The sequence below is a fragment of the Numida meleagris genome, chromosome 1 (assembly GCF_002078875.1).
Source record: "Numida meleagris isolate 19003 breed g44 Domestic line chromosome 1, NumMel1.0, whole genome shotgun sequence".
Classification (NCBI taxonomy): Eukaryota; Metazoa; Chordata; class Aves; order Galliformes; family Numididae; genus Numida; species Numida meleagris.
This window is the reverse complement of record NC_034409.1, coordinates 15,806,188-15,821,231: the sequence shown is the minus strand read 5'-3', so window position 1 is coordinate 15,821,231 and position 15,044 is coordinate 15,806,188. Positions and strand designations below refer to the sequence as shown.

Below are 15,044 nucleotides of genomic sequence, written 5' to 3'. Positions count from 1 at the left end.
AACTTCTCCTCTAGCAAAAAAACACCCAAATTTATTTTCAAGGCTACAGTATGCTACGACACAATATGGAAGGAAAACTTTCGCTGCTGCAGCAGGGATTGCTTCCCCTGTAAATAAAGATACAGGCATAAGGGCACACCTTTACCCAGCGCTGCGTCTAATTATTTGTCTACAAGCAATTTTAATTCCAACAAGAAAACTGTGTTTGCAATTAGCCTTTCCTACACTTTCAAGAGCTTGCCTTGCTGCATAACAAGAGCATGCCCTCAGATGAACGGAAGCAGCTGTTGTAATTCAAATACACTGGAGCTTGTGCAATATCACAAAAGGTTCCAGAGAGAATGTTAATTTCTCAAGACCATTAAAAGAAAAAAATTCTTTGTTAGGTATTTAAAAATAAAAACTAAAAAAAAGAGGAAGTGAAGAAGAATTCTGTGTACGTAAGAAAACCACAAGTGGTATAAATTAACCTCAGTGCTCTTTAAAGTCTACACAGATCTTCCAGCTCTCGTAATCCCTGTTGTTCTGCTTGTACTGTACCTCATTCTATTAACAACAAAACAAAACCCAGAAACTCGAACACTAGGAGGACAAAAAGAGCCAGATACAGAATTCCTTTATGCAAAGGAGACAGAGTTAAAGCGTGCACAATGAACAAAGCAGAACTCCTATAAAACAAGGAAAAAACACAGCATCTGATCAGCTTCACTTTACATAGCACACCATAACTTTCAAGTATGCAACTTTGCAATTTAAGCTCACCTCAGCTCTGGCCTGTTCCACTCTTTAAAGCAGCATTTGTTGCTATTTTGGCAGCAGTGTGGGTCTGGCAATGTAAAATCTCCGTCTCTGGTTAGTTAAATACCCTAAGTTTGCTAAGCAACAGAAACCACAGAGGAGAGAGAAAAAATAATAGAAAAAAAAAAGAAAAAAAAAAAGAAAAAAAAACGAACGGTCCTTCCTTGCTCTCTCCCCTGAAATAATCTAGTTTGGTTAAACTGAACTGAAATTCTTGAGCCCCAAGGGCTCCTCCTGCAGAGCAACCAAATTGGCCACAAAGACCAGAAGCCACAAACTCTGGAGGAGAGCCCACAAGATAACACCACGTCTACCTACTGAGCTTTACAGATGTGTATTCTCCATGATGATGAGAGAAGTGTGCTCCTTGGAGTTTGTCCTCAGACAGTCACAAGTCCAGCGCTCTCCCTCCCCCGCCGCCCCAAAAGGGCACACAAAAAAGGTCATACTTCAGGTCCATGATTAATCCACTTCCCTAACTTCCCTCCCAGGCACATTGGTCACAGCTCCCTATCTCCTGCTGCGTATGACATTACAAGAGGTTCAGTGCATGGCTTAACTAGACAGGGAGGTGCGACCCCGCAAAAATGCTCTGAAGACTCCCCAAGTAAAGTGAACTTTCTGGATGCCATGATACTTTAAAAAATGAGCTTTAGAAGTCTGCACTCTAAAGACTCAGTCATCTAAATTTAAAGATTTAACATTTCCAGATACTTAGTTGCTACCACCTAATCATTCAAAGACAAGCTACCCAGCATTTCATTGCAATGCAGAGATCATTCCCTAGCATGCCATCAGCCCCTAGACCAACTGAAAAAATTCAGTTTCCCCCTCAGAACACGCACGTATATTGTAAGAAATGTTTTGCTAAAAAGCTCGTAAATACTCAAATATCTAGTTCAGAGAGACCAAACAAAACTGAGCAATATTCAGGAAAGGAAGATGCTCCATTAGGCTGGGAAGGCATTACACAGTAAGTTGCCTTTCTAATTCAATACTGCATGTGCAGTAAAGCGGATGTTTCCCTTAATAAGGGGATTGGAGGTGGATTAGGGAGACTCCCAGTAGCTATTTTACATAATAGCTTTCCTTTGGAGGCCTACAGGTATGCAGCAAAATCTCCCTGTGAGACAAAGGGAAAAAACTGCTTCCAGGGCAGAGCCTAGACAGCATACTGTAAACTGGTGTTTATGGATACCAAGCCAGCTCAGCGTTAAATCGAAAGAGACAAAGTTAAAATAGCAGAAGTGCCAAATAGCATCGGATGTATCCTGTCATATTTACTCGGGGAAACACCAGTGCTTAATAAGACAGAAATAACTCTTCTACGTCTATGTTAATTATGGCAAATCTCCCTTTAACCCTTTGAACAATTACTAGAGTTCAAGTACACTGTCTAACAGGTAATGAATGCACTAAATCTCAACCATACACCACCAAACTGGATCTCAGCACCAGTGCAGGAAGCTATCTCCAACACATGCAGCTTCTGCCCTTGCCTGACTCCCAGTTCCTGCAGAAAGCCAGTGTTTTAAGTTTGTCCCCAAGTAAGCCAGCTGTACAACACTGCAGAGAAAATGTTAAAAATCTGAAAATACATACATTTTTATTGTCATAGGCATTAAAGAGCTTTTATTCTTTATCCTGAACTCCAGCAGTAAATAGCACAGTGAAAGACATGGAAGTGCTCCACCATTTGTCATAAAGCAAAGGCACGTTCTAAAAACACCATCTGCTGTCTGAGCAACAAGTCGTGACGAGAAAGGACCCATCAAAAAAATAACTACTCAATAGCCTACGTTGTTTTTGGTTGGTTTTTGGTGGTTTTCTTTTTGCTTTTTTATGGTGATTTTGTAATTTATGTTGTATTGTGGAGGCAAGTCCACAATCCACAGCTATAACTGGGTACAGGTGCAGTGTGAACTACTTATTTAACAGCTCTCCACTGAATCCACCCCTCTCCTTCCCAAAGGCTTCTGTCCTTTCCACCAGTGACTTGAGAGTCATGGAGACTCCAAAGCCTTACCACATATCTATCCATAGAACTTCAAACAATATACTAGCTTTTATAATCAGACATTATAAGACATTCTAATTTTTTGCATGAGAGATACTTGGAAAAGAAAAGGGCTTGACTAAGACACTGTTCCAGCAGCTTCACTTTATTAGCTGTCCTTTCTTCTTTAAGTCACCTCTTAAATTCATGAGCCTTCAAGCTGGTGCAGAATCTTACGAGCACGGCCTGCAGGCTCTTGTTCATATCAGGTGAAGTACATAGTTAATGGTGGCGATGACGTTGAAAAATCTCAGCTCTGTAGCTGAGAATTTGCTCCATCAAATAGTGTTATTGTGCTCTTTGTAGCTTTTGTAATCTTCATTTGAAATTTGTAAAATTTGATATAGCAATAGTAAAATTTTGTCATGCTGGGTTGCTTTTTAGCATGCTTTTTTTTAAATCATGAGACATTCAGTGGTGAGGAGTCCTAGATGAACAAAGAAACTCTTGTATGAACAAATTCAAAAACCAATCAAACAAAAAAAAATGCAAGACCTTTCATGATTTACTACTGCACAAGGATCAAAACACATTCTCCACACATTTAACTACTCTTCAAGAACTCTCATTCCTCTTGCCTCAAGAACTTGTATTCATGTTGTCCAACCAAACTTATCCTGCACTATTTTATCTTCAGCTGATCTTTGCTCAACTACATTGTTTGTGATACGTGGAAGAAAATAATGATAAAAACACTTGATTATTTTTTCTTATTCCAATCACACTATGCATGAGGACAAGAAGTAAGACATCTGAATGCTAATGAGATAAGATAGGAGAAAAAAAGTCAGCAAAGATGGAAGATGGAAGGAAGAGCTATTCATTTTATTCCATTTGCAAATGTCTTCCTTTGTTAATTCAATGGTTTTCCTTTGCAATCAGGCCTCCTGTTTGCTTGAAAGAGTCTTTCATGCAGAAAGAAGGGGGAAAAGATTTTCTAATGGGAATACAGCTGTCATATGAAGCCAGAAAAGCAGACAGGATACATTAAAAATGAACTATGTTTATCCAGTGCGCATCTTTTCCTCCTTCCTCCTGCATTCTATATGGGCATTTTGTTAGGAGTGGAGAAATGAAACAGTTAAATATTTAAAAAGAAAGATTATGGAGAAAATATGCATGTGTTTTATTCACTTTCTCCAGCTCAAGCTGGTTTACCTGCACACATCAAACTGAAGTGACCGGTCACTTTCAGAAACAACTATGCCAACTCGCTTTATGCCAATCTATCTCAAATTTGGCAGTTCTCCTTTTCCTCTTTTTTTGCCCTTCTCCCTTCCTCATCGTTGTTGTACCTCCATTTACTGTTTTGGGGTTCTGTTTTTAAAAAAAAAAAAAAAAAAAAAAGGCAGAGCTCCTGCTCCAGCACCTTCAGTAAGCGTAGCTTTGGGGAACCAATTTCTGAGTCTGTTAGCATACACCTACAGGAACTGAGATAGAGAGGCATGGACTTCCTCTGCGCTGATAGAAGGCAGAGCTGACCCAGAAGCAGCAGCAGGGAGGCTGAGCCTGAACTTTCATCCTGCTGCTCAGTAGTGAGGTATTCTTCATCTCAGTAGCAGAGTTTTGTGTTATGTGTGAAGTGTTCTTCTGTCTTAACGTGATGCGGAAGCCTAATTCTAAAAGTGCATCTTATGTGGCAAGATCTTCTAAGCAAACCAGTGTGATCTCCTCTCTCATCACTCCTGTTGCATCCCACTTAGACGTTAGAAAGAACTGAGATGTCATTGCTACAGTTTGAACAGAATAATTCTGCTAACATTTAATTAGTTACCTTACATTTACATACAGCTTTTTCAATTAAGCTTTATTATGTTATAATAGACACAGAAAAGACAGGAGCATTTCACTTTTGTGATGGGTTTTAACTTTAAAAAGCTTCCTGAAAACATGCCAATTATCTTAAAAATCAGCAGCTCACTGAGATAGATTCTACTCTCGAAACACCCACCGTGAAGTTCTCTATTGTTAGATACACTTTTGTCAGCTTAAAAGTCATGAGAATTACTGCTCTGTGAATTTTCAGAAATTTCAGAGAATAAAAATGCCAGAAGAATTGCAGATCCATCTAAAAATGAAGAGCTGTGAAAAATGTTGTCGTTAGTGCAGGAAGTGTTTTCACTCCATGTTTTTGGCAGAAGAAATGAAACAGGCTATAAACATTTCAACGCCTGGCTCGGGAATAGCTGCAGACTCTTCCAAGACTTTTGCGTTACTGAACCAAGCAGGGAAGGGCAAGTTCTACATAGAGCTCCTAATGTCTCCAGCCTGGTTACACAACAGGGACGGGCACTATAGTGTCCACACTGCCCTGCTCGAGGTTTCAGCCACTTCCAGCCCCACAATTCATGAAGCCAAGCCACTCAAAAAAAAAAAAAAAAAAAGGCAGGAGGAAGAGCGTGCTGTATCTACATAACACAATGTGTAGGCAGCATCTGTTAGAGGCAGCGAAGGAGCAAGTTTCAGAACCAGAAACAATCTATCTTTGTCAGCACAGCGCTGCACTGAGATTAATTGGCTCCACAGAAGGCATCAGAGGAGCATGGGATCCTCCTGGGTTGGCCCCCCCAGGCTTCTGGCACCTTCTCACAACCACAGTCAACATGTTTTGGGCAATGTCTAGTGCAAGTTGCACAAGGCAGCCCTGGAACAGGACCAGCGCAGGACTCCATCCTGCTGCCGGCGCTGGGCTGTAATTGCAGCCTTTCCTTCCCTGGTCTTGGCAAGCTTGGGCTCCTGAAGCCAAGCTGAGAGAGAGCAAGAGCCTGACCCATCCTCCACCAGCTAGATAAAGCACTGGATGTGTGCTGATCTCCCAGAAACACCTCTGTCAGCATCTGGGAGTCCAGGATATTAAGCTGAGAAAAAACAAGGCTCAGGTGAAGGTGCAGAGGCAGTACAAAGCCCTCAGCATTCACCAGCATCAGCACACTTTAAGAACACGGGCTGCTGCATCAACTCCTAGTTCTACTTCAAAATTTCTGAACCAAAGGTGACTACAGGCTGCTGAGTCAGGAAGAAAGCAAAACTTGCACTGAAACTGTTCCTCTGATGTTCTCCAGCTTTGCTGCTGCAGCAAGTATTCAACCTTCATATCAGGAACAATTACACCAAGGGTACTGTGACACAGTTGGTAATGGGACTCCGACTCAGCTTTACAGTCAGTCTGTTGCATACAATTCCTGTGGCTGTGCTAGGCACTATTAGTGTTTCTATACAGAGCAGGCCTTCGAACAGGTTTCTGTCTTGTCACAACCATCTGCACCATACACATCACCCCTTTTCTAACATCCCAGATGTGCCTGAAGACCACACACATATCTGAAGCTCTACTTTCCTAAGCACATTCTGTTAATTTGCTCTTCATACAAAGAATCACTGAGTTAGTTAGCAACAAAACAGAAGCAGCCACAGTTAGCCACATACACAGTTTAAAAATGCATATGGGAGAGGGAAAGAAGTTCAGCAGAATTTTTAATATGAAAGATGCTTACTCCCAAGTTCTTTACTATTGTTATAAAAATCATAACCGAGAACAGTAGTTTTGTAAGCACCTAGGAACTCCTGCAACTGCCTGCTGAACAGAATGGGATGCAAAATCCTGTGGGAAAGGATCTTATTTCCTCCCAAAGCCTTTCATTCTCATGCAGAGTTCCTTCATTTCACCAGTTCATGTCACCAGGTGACTTCTCTCTAAGTCACCTGGTTTGTTTACTCTCAGCAGCTGTTACCATCATCTCCTGTTCCTTGAGTTGCTAAAATTAGCATTGCAGCAGGCTTGAACATCCCTGAATAAGAATTAGCTAATGCTTCATGTGAGCCATAGGATGTATGCCTGCCCACAAAGCATGGCCGTGGCACAGAAGGCTGGCATAAGCTAATATCAGCTGCAGAACTGCCCTCTACAATCATGCACAAACACTATCAGGAAGAGAAGCCCTCAGTGAGATGCAAATCCAGAAGGATATTGCCTATTCTTTTGTCTTTCAAATGCAAGAGCAGCAAGTGAGGTTTTATTTCTCACTGAGATACAGAAAGTGTGAAATGGAAGCACTGAAAGTTAGCTGTTGTAGCGCGGTTCAATTGTTTGTTCATCTGTACTAAGTGTGACCTAAAAGAACAAATACTATGAACCATGTTTTTAAAAACCCTGCTAACCATAATACAATAGTCTGGCTGCCCCAGTTCAGTACCTCTCCTTCAAACCCGATCCCCCAGCTAGCACCAACATAGCATTGGAGTGCACTACAACAAGGTTGTAGTAATGCACGGGCCTTTACAAATTTATAATAGCGACAGCTCCGGAACAGTTTTTTTTTTCATCCACATCTATTTGGTGTTTCCAGCAGACGAAGCTCTTTGCACGCTTCATTCAGCAGGCATTTAAACATTGTTTTGCAAGAACAAATCACTGAGTCATCCACTCCAGCGCCACAGTCTTGTTGTACCCAAAATGCATGTTGTCATCATTCCTATAATGAGGCTCAGAAGGACCCATTAGATTACACAGATTAAGAACATTCCGGTACGGACAGGAAAAGCAACTTTAGCCCTTTTGGCTGGAAGAGTCAGATGATCCCTCCCTTGCTTAAGATGTCATTATCTAAGATCCTTTCCTCCTGGTGAGTGACAGGAGGACTCCTGTCAGTCTGAAGCTTAAAATCCTCAAATTTCCAGTCACATTTTATTTGCACTTATAGCTACGCAACATGCTAAGCAATTCCTCTCCATCTTCACCTCCCTGGATTTTTAGATTCTCTTCTCTTTAGGAAGGAAGGAAGGGATTCATCTGGCACCACAGATGAAGATATTCTCCCTTTAGACAACTACATTATTCTGTGTGTGTGTTGGGTAAATATTTGTTCTGGATTTCCTCTCCAGCTTTTAGAGGTTATGGTCATGAGTAGATGTGTTTTACTGAAAATACTACTGAGCCAAACTGCACTTTTTACTCATGCCCACTAATGACTGAATGTAGTTTAGAAAAGATCAGCAGTCTGCCACTCACTGAGCATGCACTTACAACCATAAACTAACCTGTAGTTGTATATACACATACTGTACGGTGGGGAGTACACCTAACAGTTTTTAAGAGTCCTTAAGGAATCCCGTAATTTGAAAAAAAAAAAAAAAAAAAAGTAGTATGCAAATACAGTTAATAGCCTTAAAAAACATCCACTGAAGCAGTAAGATTAAAAAAAAAAATAAACACTAAAAACCAGGCTTCCTTCCAAAGGCAAATAAAGCAAACAACCTGCACATTTCAATAATGTTTTTCTGCTCATCGTCAGTTCACTTCTGGGAAGAAAAAAAATACATATATCATACAGCGTTTCTAGAACCAAAAAAAAAAAAAACACACCAACCCCCTCCCCCAACTCGTTAACCTCAAAGAAGTAAGGAAGAGAATTAATAAATACAGGAACCATAGTCAAAAAAAGTCAACTCCTACTCCATTCCAACTGGCAAACACAGTTACGTATTTCAGCCCAAAATTTTGAAGAGGGTGGAGTGGGAGTAAGGAACGAGCTTTCCTGTGCTTATTCCTCCACCAGTTTACCATTCTTTCTTTTGTTTTTCTGAACAGAGTTGCAAACAACTCATCGCGACAAGAATGACTGCAGCTAAAGCAAAGCCAGTGCTTCAGGAAAGAGCTCTCGACCCAGCAGAAAGGCTGGAGTGAGACTGTCCGACCCACCGGAACCAGCCCTGTTGGCCTGAACTTCCAAACATCTTCTCAAACAATGACATTCCTTACCTTCAAACCTCGAGGTTTGTGATCAGTGTGCAAAACGAAAGGATTCAACAAGTGCTAAAGTGGTTGTTAAGAAGGTTTTCAGACTACAGCGTAAGTCTGAAAGTAAAAAATATTTGCAAAAATGTGTGCCCTACAAATTTTTTTTTTAGCTCCTGTAACCACACACTAAAGGCTGCAAATGGATTCACCAGCAGTGGAAGTGTCTGGCAACCACACAATGTTTTCATAGCAAGATATATGTCCTAGTTCAAACCAGAAATGAGTTCTGGGAAGGCCTATATTCTCTTACGCACCAGATTACATTAGGAAATCACAAAAGTCCCATTTGGTTCAAAGAACAATCTGATAACAGTAGCTTAAGCAATACACCTCCAGGGATGTAAGAAGTATGAGGTAACTTGAGTACTGCACAGATGAGTTAGAATTCAAATAAATTACGAACAGTTTTTGCTCGATAGATGAACATGATACCTCTTCCAGGTTATCAGTGGAAGCTGGTACCAGCTCACTATACATTTTTGTCCAGTTTCTTTATCATGCCTCCCTCTTGCACTCAGGGGAATAAAACATCAAAGAAGTATTGCCAAAAGATAAACAAGTCACATAAAATTAATTTCAAGTCCTTGAGAACATGCTGAAGGTAAAATACGAGTCAAATTATTTTAAGACTTTAATCTAGTTATTGAGTAGAATCTGTAAGCATGTTATTTTTATCCTTAGAAAACATTTGACAAGCTTTGAGCATCTAAAAACAACCCTCATATGCTGAAGTTCAAAAATTATCCACTAAATTGACCATTTGGGAAAGCAGCTGAGTGACAACTCTACTTGTTAGAGATCTTTGCTTCTACCAAGTTAAAGGAATGCTTGTCTTCCATTCTGACCTGTTGAAATGAGGGCTGCTCTGTAAATAATTCCTCCCATTTTATTATGTTGGCCTACGATGTCAGAGGCAGATGTTGCTGGTGTGGCACTAGAGGTTGAACCTTCCCAACAATATTCCATTACAACACTGAGGCTTCAAATTAGCATTTGTCATGTAGTGATATATGTTGTGAGAAAAGCAATTAAAAAAAAATACTTCAATGATCTAGTAACCTTGGGAATGCTAAATTCTTCTTAGAGAAATGTCAGCCCCTGCATTATCCAGTCATCAGCATACCTCAGAATTCTAATGCCATCTTTTGCAGTTTTAGAGAACATATGTCAAGTCTTTTTTGCAGCAGGCCTAAGTCATTCCTTTCCACAGAGTATTGATTTTATACTTACGCAAAAAGTGTTTTTCCAGTAAGGCTATTTCCAGGTGACCTTTGATTTCATTCAGTCTGTCAGACTCCGTTCTGTTAAAATCCTGAACTCCTGAAGCCATGATGATGGTCCCTGGACCAGCCTGCAAGAAAGCCAGAACACACTGACAGCTCAGAGGCACATTTGGTTTTGGTCATTTAAACATATCAACTTACTTTTGGTGCAGTAAACAGCCATGGGAGAAACATACAAGTATCAAGAATTCTGCAAGTCTCTTAATCTGCATTAAATAACAAAAAAAATAAGCGAGTGAAAACTAATCCAACCCTCAGCATCTCTCCCATGTGAAGCTGAAGACTGCACGAATGCAGACCTCAAGGAGTTACAGAAAACAAATTTTATTTTTCTGCCCCCTTAGCATCTATGCTATATCATCATTTACCCTTTCTTCTGCTGATTTGAAAAGCGTATTTATACTATCCATCTCGTCTTTCCAATTAAGGATCAATGTGACATACTTTACACATTAAATTGAAAAGCTAGAGGAAGAAATATTATTCTAGATATTTACTCTAAAAGAGCATCCTGGAGGACCAGGTGAGGGGAGTCAGCAGGCCGGCCTGACTGATTTATTGTTGTCACCCTCGAGCACGGGAAATACCGCCAGAGACAAGAATTAAAGAGCAGTGTGATCAGTTAGGAACAGCAGTGACAACCACCACCTCCTCGAAGCAAGCAGAGAAAAAGTGAGCCCACACAGCAGAAGGCAGATGATGCTGCCCATTTCTCATAAAGTGAGCATTTTCAGAAAGCAGGGAAAGGAGTGGGTGAGGGCATCTCCTCGGCAATGGAGGCTGAGGACCTGCGTGCAGCGCCTCAATGTAGGCCTACAGGAGCCCAAACTGAAGTGCTACGTTACAGGAGCCTACATCTTGAAAATGATCTTCAGACAAAGAGGGATTTATCTTAAACATTTCCCCACCCCTTGTTTACCTCTGAAAACACACAGGAGCTCTACTGCTTTCCGAAGTCAGCTACATGCATTTAACTGTGACACTTTAATTACATACTTACATAAACTCAGCTAATTTACAGGAGAGTTAATTAAAGTAAATTTTCTATGTTTTAGGAAAGGATGTACAAAGATCATAGGCAGCAAAGTACTTTCACTGGTGGGAATCATTTGCTCTTTTAAATAAAGCAGTGTGGAGATACCTATTAAACATCTGCTTCCTTGCTCGAGCTGAACAGACACAGTTTAAACCTCAGAATTCGCCTACGAAGTCAAATGAAGAAGCAGTGGGCATTTACTGCACGACATCTACCTGGCACCAGCTCCTCACCTGGATTTGTTTCATATGGTGCCAAGCAGGGATGCTATTTCCAGTCCTGAAAGTGCCACAGTGACACCCACAACCCTGCAAGCTGTCAGCCCTGATAATGAGAAGTTGGCGGCACTGTGCTGCTCCCAGCTGGAGCACGAGCATCCCAGCAGCATGGCACAGCAGACAGAGAAAGCCCACAGCCGTCCTGGCATGGGGAGATGCAGCACAGCATCCTGCTGCCCAGGTACCACATCTCCCATCCAGCCAGTGAGGTGCAGCACTACAGGCTGCCTGACACTGCTCCAGCCTGGTGACAAGCGGCAGTTTATTTGCAGATAAGCACAGGACAGTGATTAACCTCAGTGTTGGTTTCTTATCTTAAAACCTGGATTCTATGTATTCAGTGCTGCAGGATTTAGCGTTACTGCTTGCCAGACACAGAGCCCTGCTGAGGAAGGTGTGGCAGAAGTCAGGCAGCAGCACCTTGCAATACGCTATATGCAGACAGAGGGAAGTGTTATAAAAATGCAGACTGCTACCCAGACATGAAAGCACAGATTTTATATTGTGACCAAGTTTCTATGACTCTGTGACTCATACAGGAGAGAGCTAAAAGCGTTTGGCAGAGGTACATCTTGTGCAAACGGACAGCCTCTGGCCCCAGCATTCAGGAGCAGATATGGAGCTGGCTAAAGACACTGCTGAGAAATACACAAATAAATGAAAACAACATACAGGCCAGAGAGTAAGATGCTATACTCATCAGGAATGCTCACGAGCTTGGCACATCGGGCTGTGCGACAGCATGTGCTGTGACACTTCGGCCTTACTGCTAGAGGCACACCGCTCCTGCCACACTGCTACCTGGTCCCCAGCCCCAGGCAAAGCAGACAGGATGGGAGAACACAGGCGAGGGAGGAGGCAGAAAGGGCTAGTACGTGTCTGAGCATATTCAAGTTTCCACCCAAGTTATCTCACCCTCAGATGGGCCACAATTCAGAAATCCAGATAGGAGAACCAGCTCCGCTGTTGATTCTTCAGTGATGCTAAACCTCTAATTAAAGCCCACGATACCTTTGCTGTGCCTTTTAGGAAGCAGGAGAAGGCAAAAGGTGCACAGCACAATGATACGGGCAAAAAGGATCTATTTGGAAAATTTACAGATGTGTGTCTGGTAAAGCATTAGACCCAAGAAGTCTGTCATTCTGTGGGATAAAAATCAGCAGGTACACCTCATTAAACTAACCCAAACGACCTAAGTCAGAGAGAGGAAAACAAATGAAAAGACAAATTAAAACACAAGGCTGCTTGCTAAGAACGCCAGGGGCAACATCATATAAGTACTGTGTAATAATGAAATGGTTTAACCTGAGTAGTAAGAAGAGATGAACAGCAATGTAAATTTGGTGAAAAACAGAGCACCCATTCCAAACTTAGTGACACCGTGAAGTATTACTGAACACAACTGAGCAGAGCCAAAAAACTGAGCACATACAGGAAAGAGAGATGGGAGACATTTAAGCAGATGGCACTTTTGTCACAGAAGATTTTTCTCCACACCGACACACCTTGCTCTGTCAAGAGGTGTTAATGGGCTAAAAGGATAAGAAATGAGCCTGTTACACTCACTGGAGGTCAGCTGCCTGTCTGAGGAATGCATAATTGACTGCACCCACAGGTTAATAAAAAATGTTCCTGTTGTAATTCCTGTGTTAAGGGAGTAATAGCATTTCTTTCTTCAGCTGCTGTTGTAGGACAGCGCAGGGACAGGGATTGGATGAGCACAACTTTACTGTACAGATGCCCTTTCTTGTTTCTGCATGACTCAGTAAAAGCCTTAAAGGCTTCCACAGATTTCTGCTTTTCCAGCCAGTTCTGCCTCTCCAGCTTTGACAATGTTTGACACAGGAACCCTCTTAAAATGTTGGCAATCACAATTACTTAACAAAGATGAGTTCACAGTGCCTAGGAAGCCAGCAAAATGCCAGAGTCAAGTAGGAAGAGTTCAAGTCAGAGGGGTTAAAGGCACATTGCTGATGAAGACAAATCACCTCTAACCTGCTGTCCGAGTTCCTGCTCCACATCACATCCAGCTCCAGATCTGAAAGCAAATCTCAGTGGCCCACACATGTGCTTTTAAAGCCATTTGCAGGTTGGGTTTTTAGCAACAGCACCTCTCAACCTGAGAGTTCTTTGCCTTCTGCACATCCTTGTATCCTGAGAGCCCTGGCATTTGGTTTTGGGCGCTAAGCACCAAGAACAGCATCTCTGTACAGCTGCAGCAAAGGTCTAAGGAACTTCACTGCTCAGCAGATACGGATGTGTCCGTCTGCAGCGCAGCACATCTCAGCATTACATAGACGTGCAACTGCCCAACTCCTTTTCTTTACTCACACAACACCACATGGAGATTTTTCTCTATGAACATCTAACAAGATGTTGATCTTGTCTCCAGGTTTGTAATTAACCTATCAGAGAGGAGCAATTCTCAAATGAAACAAATTCAGATGCAGGTAAAGACGAGTGCTGTTTTCACTGCAGTTTGCACACCACAGTGGTTGCCACACCTGGGGACACTAGCTTAGATTTAACATCCTGCTCTTCTCTCCCCTTCCCCAACGAAAACCCTCACATACGAGGGCTGCCCACAGTGCACACGACTTCTAGATTACTTTGTTCATATACCCACATGCTATGAATTAGTCCACCATTCCCAGCTCACATTGCTCAAAGATCCCGGAAGGCCAACTATGTTCTGGGCTGCATTAAAAGAGGAGTGGCCAGCAGGGAGAGAGAGGTAGTGGTCCCCCTCTACTCAGCTCTTGTGAGGCCCCATCTGGAGTACTGCGTCCAGGCCTGGGGCCCCCAGTGCAAGAAAGACATGGAGCTCTTAGAAAGAGTTCAGAGGAGGGCAACTAAGATGATCAGAGAGCTGGAGCACCTCTCCTGTGAGGAAAGGTTGAGGGAACTGGGCTTGTTTAGTTTGGAGAAGAGAAGGCTCCGGGGAGACCTCACTGTGGCCTTCCAGTACTTGAAGGGAGTGTATAAACAGGAGGGGGAACGATTGTTCACAAGGGTGGATAGCAATAGGACAAGGGGGAATGGTTTTAAACTGAGACAGGGAAGATGTAGGTTAGATATTAGGAGGAAGTTTTTCGCTCAGAGGGTGGTGAGGCACTGGAACAGGTTGCCCAGGGAGGCTGTGGATGCCCCATCCCTGGAGGCATTCAAGGCCAGGCTGGACGTGGCTCTGGGCAGCCTGGTCTAGTGGTTGGTGACCCTGCACTCAGCAGGGAGGTTGAAACGAGATGATCTTTGAGGTCCTTTTCAACCCAGGCCATTCTATGATTCTCTGAAATAAGAAAGGGTTCACCATGGCTGCTGCAAGTACCTGCTGCAGGGAAAGGAAAAACACCCAGCCAGACGGCTCAAGAACAAAGCATCCGCATCAACTGTTAATCCTCAGTAGCTGCTCTGGGAAGCACACCCATAACAGATAGCTCACAAAGCACTGCTATATTTTGCAAGATTTTTTTTAATTATTTTAGTGGCAGCTCATTTTATCTGTAATGTTTGCCTGAGTCTTTATATCTTCAAATCATTGTAAATGAGGCAATAGATACATAAATGTTTAAGGTTTTAATTGACATGTTTTAGGAAAAGCCAAACTGTACAGGAACAGCAATTAAATTAATGTTTGCTGTACCATAATAACTCAGATTTAATCCTAGCGCACTGGCAGGGAACTTGCATAAGTAGATTAGGCTGCTTTCAGTACAATATGCCAGGTACCAGAGAGCTTCAATTGGAAATTCTCACTGAGTTCAGTGCAGAAGCTCCAAGGCTGAAACACAAATTC

The 15,044-nt window shown here is 42.3% G+C and overlaps 1 protein-coding gene across 4 annotated transcripts in view; it reads right to left on the bottom strand.

The window, feature by feature from the left end:
- GRAMD4 (GRAM domain containing 4) overlaps positions 1-15,044 on the bottom strand; it is a 78,442-nt gene that overhangs the window by 31,757 nt on the left and 31,641 nt on the right. For all 4 annotated transcript variants that reach the window (XM_021384654.1, XM_021384656.1, XM_021384653.1 and 1 more), the window contains exon 3: positions 9,882-10,002. In XM_021384654.1, the coding sequence (XP_021240329.1) occupies positions 9,882-10,002 (121 nt within the window). The remainder of the gene's footprint in view (positions 1-9,881; positions 10,003-15,044) is intronic.